The sequence below is a fragment of the Castor canadensis genome, chromosome 6 (genome assembly GCF_047511655.1).
Source record: "Castor canadensis chromosome 6, mCasCan1.hap1v2, whole genome shotgun sequence".
NCBI lineage: Eukaryota > Metazoa > Chordata > Mammalia > Rodentia > Castoridae > Castor > Castor canadensis.
The window spans coordinates 80,536,131-80,545,358 of record NC_133391.1 but is presented as its reverse complement, the minus strand read 5'-3'; the positions used below and the strand labels follow the sequence as shown (position 1 = coordinate 80,545,358).

Genomic DNA, 9,228 nt, shown 5'->3' with positions numbered 1-9,228 from the left:
ATGTTGAGAATACTTGAAATGCCCCTTAAAAAAAAAAAGACACAAGTTTATCTTTTGACATACATGTGGAATGGGGGAAGATACAGATTAGTCTGGTCCTAGCAAATGGAATCTCCTCCCTCTAGTATAACCTTGGGATCATGACCATAGGCATCTTTTGCATAGACAAATATAGTAAAAAAACCTCTAAGGCTGTAAATTTATTAGACATGACTAATCTGACAAAGTCTCTGGAGAACTGTCTCCACAAAGTCCAAACTTTTCTAGGAACAGTCCTAAAAAATCTCAAAGCACACGGTGTATTCTTAAATATGGTTTAATACTCTTCTCCATTTCTGTACATCACAACACCAAGATTTTAGCTGCTTGGAATCTTTCTGCAGAGGCTATGAGAATGCAAAGGCTACGGTTTTCACCCCCTCTTATTTATGTGTTTGTATGTGTAAGTGTAATACATATCAGTATATATTGATACACACATCAATATATAATGCAATATATATCACTGAAGAGAACACATTGATTAAAGAAATACAAAAATTTGGCATCATTTCCAAACTTAAATAGTAAAAATAAAAACTACAAAAGGAGCTGCATACCCTAAATGTATCATGTGAAACAACAAGCATATTCAAAAATGTAAATTTACATCCAATTTCTCTGGTCTTGTCATATCACATTAGACCCATTTACAATGGCAAAACCCTAAGGTACTGCTGTGAAGAGAGCATGTTGCTTGCTCTTGGGTGTTCTGCAAACAAACAGCAGAGCCCAAAGCAGAAACCTGTTCCGGTGAAGCCTCCCATGTCGGTGAACACCAAAGAATTGACTCTTCTCACTGGGGGTTGAGACATCAGGTTAAATGACAGACAGTTATTTGGACCTCAGAGTACAGTGTGTGAACCAGAAGCTTTACATTTAAGACATACTCCATTCAAGTGAAACAGGATTATTGGAACGATAGGCAGGTCTGTAACCTGGGAACAAGGAGCCGGTTCAGACCAATAAAGCTACAAGTGACTGAGTCAAGTCAGTGAAGAACAGCAGTCAGGCACTAAAGTGTTAAAAAGTACCCAATTTGAAAACCAAATGCACCCCATTACCCTCATCAGTATGGGGGTGATACCAATTGACTTTAAAAACCTTTGGTCCTTCAAAGTCCCTTTAGTATATTTTTTTCTGTTGCTACCACTGGGCACAACCTACACACTTTGTTCACTGTCACTACCTTGCCTATGAGCTGGGCTCAAGTCTGCCTTACAGCCCAGCTATGAAGCATAAGCTTCATGTTTTCAGGCCAACTTTTGGATCCAACATGGTTTAGTCCAAGGTGCCAGAAGCTGTGTCCCATCCCTTCCCACCCCCCTATCCTTCCCACCCTTCCTCCCATAATTTCTCATCTGAGAGGTGCTTGTAAGTCCAACATTTGAAACAGATCCTCCAACCCCACCAGGGGTATATAATTACATGCACAGCCATACATGTCTTGTCTGTCATTCCTGTGAAAAATCTTGCAGTTCATTTTTAAAAATCAAAACATTCACATAATCTCATGCCATCCAACACAAGGAAACACGACCACCTCCCTTTCACCAAGACTAGACCCAAGCAAAATGAAATAATAACCTTTAATTTTTTTGCTTCCACTTCAATTGCATGTTTTATTTCTTCCAATCCCAGCAACAGCACAGAAGCCCAATCACATCCATACCAAACTGGTTTCTAGTATGCTAAGATTATGGGGACCTTTGCCAAAGCAAGTGATACAAAGGGCTCCCAAATGTCAGGCACAAAAGTGCCTGCTAAACAGATGGAAGTAAATAGTGCACTGGCCCCAATGCTTCATCAGTTTGACTTGCAATGCAATCTGCACCCTTGAAACTGACAGTCTGGAGTGGGGGGAATATGAGGGAGTGAAGTTGAATTTGCCTCCAATTAGCTCACCCTTTCAACATTAAACAGAGACCAAGAGAGAAATGGTTCCAACATTTCACCACATATATTTCTTCTTACGCAGTCTAAGCTGAGAATGCCATGTAAATGGGTCACTGCAAAATGCAGCAATTTAATTTTTTTTCCGATCAAAGTAAGAAACAAACCAGTATGATCTCACTTCTATTAACTTTTGAAGGTTTACAGCAGTTAAAGTATTTTTGCTTCTATGTATGAAGGTTAAAAAAATCATTTTTTTTTTCATAAAATACAAGAGCAACCAATTTCACCATCGAGTAAAAGTAAAAACTGGGATTCTTTTTTTAAATTAGTCCGAAGTGGCATTTAGGAACTTAGTTGTAGGCTGCTGCGCTGACACCATGACAAACCAAAGTGTAGGGTTGGGTCTGGTTTTGTTTCGGTTTTCTTTTCAGTATCCAATACTCATGGATTAAGTTCTGGAAATGTTCCAATTGTAAGGCAGGGATCTGTTTGGATTCCACCACGGGTATGCTCCTTGGGTTGGATGCTGGAGGGTGAGGCACGTTTTGCCGGACCCATGTCGACTACCTAGTAGTCATCAAGGTCAAAAAATTCATCGTCTCCTCCTTGGTATTCCATTCCCTGGAAATCTACTCGGTACCGCAAGATACCTGGAGAAATAGACCAAAGTATAAACACATAAATTCCTAGAATAGGGAGGGGTTGCTTTAATAAGGGAAGCCTACACTTTTGCAGAATTACAAAGAGGTGGATCATGCCTGTAATCTTAGCTAGCTGGAAGGCTGAGATTGGGAAGATCAATGTTTGAGAGCATCAAGGGCAAACAGTTCCCAAATCCCCAGCTCCAAAACAACCAGAAAAAATGGGCTAGAGATATGGCCAGAGCCATAGAGCACCTGCTTTGCAAGCCCTGAGTTCAAACCCCAGCCCTGCCTACCACTCCAAATTGGTCCGAATAAAGTCCCGTGATGTGGCACATTTATATATAATCCCAGCACTTGGGAGGCTGAGGCAGGAGGGTCAAGAATTCAAGGAAAGTTGGGTGCCGTTGGTGGCTCATGCCTATAGTCCTAGCTACTAAGGAGGCAGAGATCAGGAGGATTGCAATGTGAAGCCAGACCTGACCTCGAAAAAAGCCCATCACAAAAAAAGGACTGGTGGAGTGGCTCAAGTTGTAGGCCTTGAGATCAAACCCCAGCAATGAAGGAAAAAAAAAAAAAAAGAATTCAAGGAAAGCTGTGTGCTGGTGGCTCATGGCTGTAATCCTAGCTACTCAGGAGGCAGAGATCAGAAGGGTTATGGTTTGAAGCCAGCCTTGGGAAATAGTTTCAGAGACCCTATCTTGAAAAATTACCTAACTACAAAAGGGCTGGTGGAGTGGCTCAGGTGGTAGCACACCTGCTTAGCAAGCATGAGGCCCTGAGTTCAAGCCCTAGTACCAAAAAAAGACAAACCTGAGCTACAGTGAGTTCCATGCAAGTTTGGACTACACAGTGAGACCCTGTCTCAGAAAACAAAAACAAACTAAAAAACTAAAAAGGTCCCCATCAAGGAATGTACCTGCTGTTCCAACTACCTGTCTCAAATAGTTATGAGCTTACTTCACCTGAAGTGACTTATTTCAGGCCAGGAGAGGCGTTGTCCTGAAACCATAGTTCTACTCACCTCCAATTCCACCAAATCCTTTCACAAACTGGGATCCTTCTTGTGACTTATCTGTGACAATTTCTAATGTGGCTCCAAATTTTTTATAGTTGTTAGCAAACCATTCCAAGAGGGGCATGCTCTCAATCAGCTCATGTTCCTGTCCTGTCTACAGGAGCAAACAAAAGCATGGGATTAGTATGTATCAAGGCTTAACCCACCTTTCTCAATCCCCCTGTCCATCATCATTCAATTCTCCCACTTATTTTGTATGTTTAAAAACGTGCATAAGACAAAGCGAATTAATGTCAAACAGCAGAGAAATTCTGATTATTTCAACACACCTCCTCAGGCTCCAGCTGCAGCAATGAAGTATCAACACTCCCTTAATGGTTTTTCAATTTATGACTCCTATCATCTCTATGCAAAACTTAATCAACAGCCCAGAAGAGACACACCACAGCTGTTTTTGGAGCAGCCCTGTGAAGTTCGAAGTCCTCCAACTTAGAATTTAAGGATGCTACCAACTACTAACAGCCATCTTGTACAGGAAGGTAACATTTAAAGTGGTGATGTATTCAGACTAAACCAAGAGAAGCTACTGCACTAGAAGAGCTGAAAGCAGCCAGGGTCAGGTGGTGCTGGTGGCTCACACCTGCAATCCTAGCTCCTTGGGAGGCTGAAATTGGGAGGATTAAGGTTCTAGGCCAGCCCAGGCAAATAGTTCAGAAGATCCCATCTCCGAAATAACTACAACAAAACGGAATGGAGGTGTGGCAAGTGGCAAAGCATCTGCTTTGCAAATGCAAAGCACCGAGTTCAAACCCAGTGTGTTTGGTGGCAGTGCATACCTGCAATCCCAGCTACTTGGGAGGCAGAGGCAGGAGGACTGAGTTTGAAGCCAAAATCAAAATACAAACAAAAGTGTATGGGGGCTTTGTGAGGCTCAAGTGTAAGAGCATGCTTTCTGAGGCCCTGGGTTCAACTACCAGAACAAAAAAAGTCCACGGTATTCATGACTTGGTCTCCTTCCTTGGAATCAGATTAGTGTTTAGCAGACAGAAGCTGACTTACTTTCTCTGGGTCCCCTAATTAGTATGAGATTTAGTTTTCAAAGGCTGATACTCTACATTGTTAGTGTTCTAACACACATACCTAGGCTTTCTTGCAAGTATAACCAAACAGAGAAAACAACCGCATACCTCTTTGTCTGTGAAATGAGATTTATCCTTCTCTTGTTCTGGAGTTAAATACAGAATTTTCTCCTCTATAGCATTAAAGGGAAAAAACTGTGTTAACTTGGTTCTCATATACTAATAGGCATAATCCCTGTGAGATGAAGTTATATTAAAAAAGGGCTCCTTGACTAATTGTGTTAAACCTCCTTCCCACCAACATCTTAGTATGCACTAAGCATAAACCAGGTTCACTGCTCCAGAAAAAACCAAAGACATTCCAGATACAGTTCTGGCCCTCAGCAAATTAAACAATCATAAGCTGACAATAGCTCAAACACAAAAATCTACACACATTACATGCTATAGACCAACAGAGTAAGGAATAGGGGTAGCTCTGCCTTCAGACTGCTCCTGAACCAGCCATCCCTCCCAAATTTCCACCCCAGATTTCCTGAAAACAACAGAATGTTAACAAACAGCAACATTATTTTATGATTCTTTTACCTTCTGTGCCTTGGCAATGAAGAACGTATCTCATTATATCCAGATTTTCATAGACTATTAGAATCTCTACAGCTCCCATTTCCAATGCCTTTAGTGTATCTTCAACTCCAAAACAGTACTTGCCTGTATCCTGGCTAATTTCATCAAAGTATCGTCCTGTGGATTAGGGATAGGAAAATAAAATACATAGTCAGCTCTTTGTATCTATGACCTTACCCAAGTGTGGCTAAAAATTATTCAGATAAAGTTATATTTTGCTGATGTGTATTATGTAGTTAGACCTATGATGGTTACATCTCTATTGAATAGGCAGACTTTTTCTTGTCACTGTAACCTAAACGATACAGCATAACAATTATTTATGTAACATTTACAGTGTGTTGGGTATTATAAGTAATCTAGACATAATTTAATACACATGGGAAGATGTGTGTAGGTTATATTACACCACTTTAAGGGACTTGGGCACCTGTGGATTTTGGTATGCAAAAAGTCCTGAACTCAATGTTCTGTAGATACTGAAGGTTATCAGTATATATTACATTTTTCCTGGTAGATACAAAGACATTTATTACACCTAATGACTAACAGTTAAAAATGATTATGTCTCAAGGAACTTCGGAGAGGGAAAGGAAAAGAGAATGATAGTCAACAATATTGAAATATGTTATATCGCTGCAGGTAGAGGCTCTAACAGTATGTATTGGCAGCTGTAGAGTAATGGAGGGTGGGAGGTAAGGGTAAGTAATGGAAGGGGTTGAACTGACCAAAGTATACTCACAGAAGGAATACTTTGAGAAATCCCTTTGAACATTGACTTTGGAATTAATAATGAATGACAGGACTATAAAATAGGTAGTGTGGGGGAGTAGTTGTGAGAGGGGGAGGGTAAACGGAGAAGATAAGGTGACAGGCTTCATATATATGAAATAGAACATTGAAACCTCTTCCAATTGCTTCAAGTAGGGTATGGAGGGGTATTGGTGGGGACGATCTAACCAATCTACAAGGTAAGGCAATTCAAAATTGTGAATCCCCCCATACAATGAATACAGTATCCTAATAAAATGGGAAAAAATGATTATGTGGAGGCAGAAAATTTTACTCAGAATGCTAAATCTTCTTTTTTAACTTTTCAGTATCTTGCTTTAAACATATATACACGCACACAAACATTCCACAGAATAAACAAAATACCTATTAATTTCTTCTCTTGAATGAATTTCACGTTGGAAAGGACTTCAGTAGATAACTCAATAGCTTGGTTGAATCCATTTTCACCACCATAGGATATATCAACTAATTTTAAAACTTTTGATTGTAACCTCTAACACAATTAAAAAAACAAAACAAAAACATTAGGACTTCAAAATAACTTAACCCACACCCAGTATCTTTTTTTTAATCTTTGGCAGTAGTGGGCCTTGAACTCAGGGCCTACACCTTGAGCCACTCCACCAGCCCTTTTTGCATTAGGTATTTTTGAGATAGGGTCTCGCAGACTATTTGCCTGGGCTGACTTCAAACCGCAATCCTCCTGAGTAGCTAGCATTACAGATGTGCCTGGCCCCAGTATTTCAATGCCAGCAAATCTCTTGGCATTATGATCTCTGAAGTTTAAATACCGGTATGGTGGCCAATTTGTTCAAGATCTGTTCTTGCAATAACACTGCCAGGGCAAACTTTCTCAGCCAATTATATCACATATTCTATCACACCTACTTCAGGACAACCCAGTAAATGAAACAAAAATATTGTATGATGGAAAGGGGAAGCTGGGTGCCAGTGGTTCACAACTGTAATCCTAGCTACCCAGGAGGCAGAGACCAGGAGGATCACAGTTTGAAGCCAGCCCAAGACCTTGTCTGGAAAAAAACCCATCATAGAAAAGGGCTGGTGGAGCAGCCCAAGGTGTTAAGTCCTAAGTTCAAAGCCCAGTATCACAAAAATAAATAAATATATTTTTAAAAAAGGTGTGTGTGTGGGGGAAGCAACTGACTCTTGTCAAAGAAAATAATGAAGGCTGGGTGCCGGCTGCTGGCTCACACCAGATTGGGAGGATCACAGTTTGAGGTCAGCCCAGGAATAGTTCTCAGGGCTGGGAGGAGTGGCTCAAGTGGTAGAGATCTGCCTAGCAAGTGTGAAGCCCTGAGTTCAAATGCCAGTACTGTCCAAAACAAAAAGAGACCCTCCCATCTCCAAATAACCGCAGTAAAATGGCTCAAGCAGTAGAGTGCCTGCTTTGCAAGCAGCTTGAAGCCCTGAGTTCAAACCCCAGCCCCACCTCCCTCACCAAAAAAAGTGACAAAGAATACTTTAGGAACATGTTATGGCTGAGCCCATGCCATAAACCGAAAGATTCTCTGGATATTGCATGTCATTTTACTGCTTTACCTCCAGGAACAAATCAGCAAAAAGACAGTAAAATACAGATTCTAGTTTCTCTGAATCAAACCATTTTCAGAGTCAATTACAGCACCCACTAAATGCCAGGGACCTACCTTCACAGGACTTATAAGAATCCCACCTAGAAATGACTGATTTCAATAGAGAAAGGGCTCAGAAAAGCATGAAGGGATGTTTTCTAATAAATATTCATAAACCTACTACACCATTTAACTCAAAGTTATTCATTTATTCATTCATTTTGGTGGTGCTAGCAACTGAACCCGGAGCCTTATGCATGCTAGGCAAATGCTCTGCCACTGGGACCCATGCCTAGACCACAGCAATAGGAATCTAATCCAAGGAATTTATGGCTGCATATGCAAAAAGATGTGCATATCCAAGAGGTTTATACAGGAGGTTTATCTACTATTACTTAGAGATTTACATAACAGATCATCTACTTCTCACTTACCTGATCAAACATATCAGATTGACTTAGTTCAGTTTTAAAGTCAGCTGATCCAGCTAAAACGAGACCAGCCACATTCACTTTGTCCCCAGAAATAAACAGCTGCACAGCAGTCTCTGCTACTTTCCGAACATAGTTATGTCGCTTTTCCATTCTTAAACGGGCAAAACGCAAGGCTGACTGACCTCCTCTACCTTTGACACAAAAATGGTGAGGGGGGGAAAAAAAGCCACTGTGAATTAAAAATAATAAAAATCATTACCTAAGAAAGGACCAAGTTAAAAAAAAAAAATCCTCATTCCTTTAAGTAAGTGTTTAGCACAGACCGCTATTTGTCTACAGAGAGGGACTTTCCTGCTAATTACAAAGTAAAAGGGCTCATGTTCTCTTCCTATATTACCGTGTTTCTTTGGGAGATCCACAGTGAATTTGTGTAGGACTTCTCTTGTGTTTCCTTGAAGTGTGCCAAAAAGAGCACCACTGCCATCTATTACAATGAAGCCGAACTTGCTGTCATCTGAAAGTAGTGCTGTTAGAGCCTGGAAAATAAACACAAGTACGACATTCTGAAGCTTTGCTAAGGTAAGACAAAATCCAAAAGAACGTAAGTCCTTTAACACTACTCACAATGGTACGAACAAAGTGAAAAAAACCCACTTTATAGGACAATTTATAAATTTCAGCTATCAACATGCAACTCTTAAGCAGAATGGTGTTGCAGGACCAGAGGGAAGGAAGAATAGGGGAGCTAATTTCCATTTACCAGGTGTAGAGTTTTACAAAATGAAAAGAGTTCTGGAGATGGATGGTGGTGATGGTTATACAACATTATGACTAAACAGAACCCCTCAAAACTGGGGCTGGACACTGTGAAGCAAAACCATAATCTCAAGATTTAGAAGGCAGGAGGATTATGAGTTTAAGGCCAGACTAAGCTACACAGCAATACCCAGATTCAACAACCAACCAAACCAAACCTTTTTTTTTTGCAATGCTAGGGAACAAACAGGGTCTCTCCTATGCTAAGCAAACACTCTACCACTGAACTCCTTCCCAACCATTTAATTTTTTTGCTAGGGGAAGGACAATAGAGGAGCTTAAACTCAAAGC

The 9,228-nt window shown here is 40.6% G+C and overlaps 1 protein-coding gene across 3 annotated transcripts in view; it reads right to left on the bottom strand.

The window, feature by feature from the left end:
- Positions 1-300: 300 nt before the first annotated feature.
- Etf1 (eukaryotic translation termination factor 1) overlaps positions 301-9,228 on the bottom strand; it is a 32,353-nt gene continuing 23,425 nt past the window's right edge. For all 3 annotated transcript variants that reach the window (XM_020156095.2, XM_074076919.1, XM_074076920.1), the window contains 7 exons: positions 8,519-8,657; positions 8,122-8,312; positions 6,459-6,588; positions 5,262-5,417; positions 4,782-4,846; positions 3,601-3,748; positions 301-2,585 (listed from right to left, as the gene is read on the bottom strand). In XM_020156095.2, the coding sequence (XP_020011684.2) occupies positions 2,503-2,585; positions 3,601-3,748; positions 4,782-4,846; positions 5,262-5,417; positions 6,459-6,588; positions 8,122-8,312; positions 8,519-8,657 (912 nt within the window). In that variant the 3' untranslated portion in view covers positions 301-2,502. The remainder of the gene's footprint in view (positions 2,586-3,600; positions 3,749-4,781; positions 4,847-5,261; positions 5,418-6,458; positions 6,589-8,121; positions 8,313-8,518; positions 8,658-9,228) is intronic.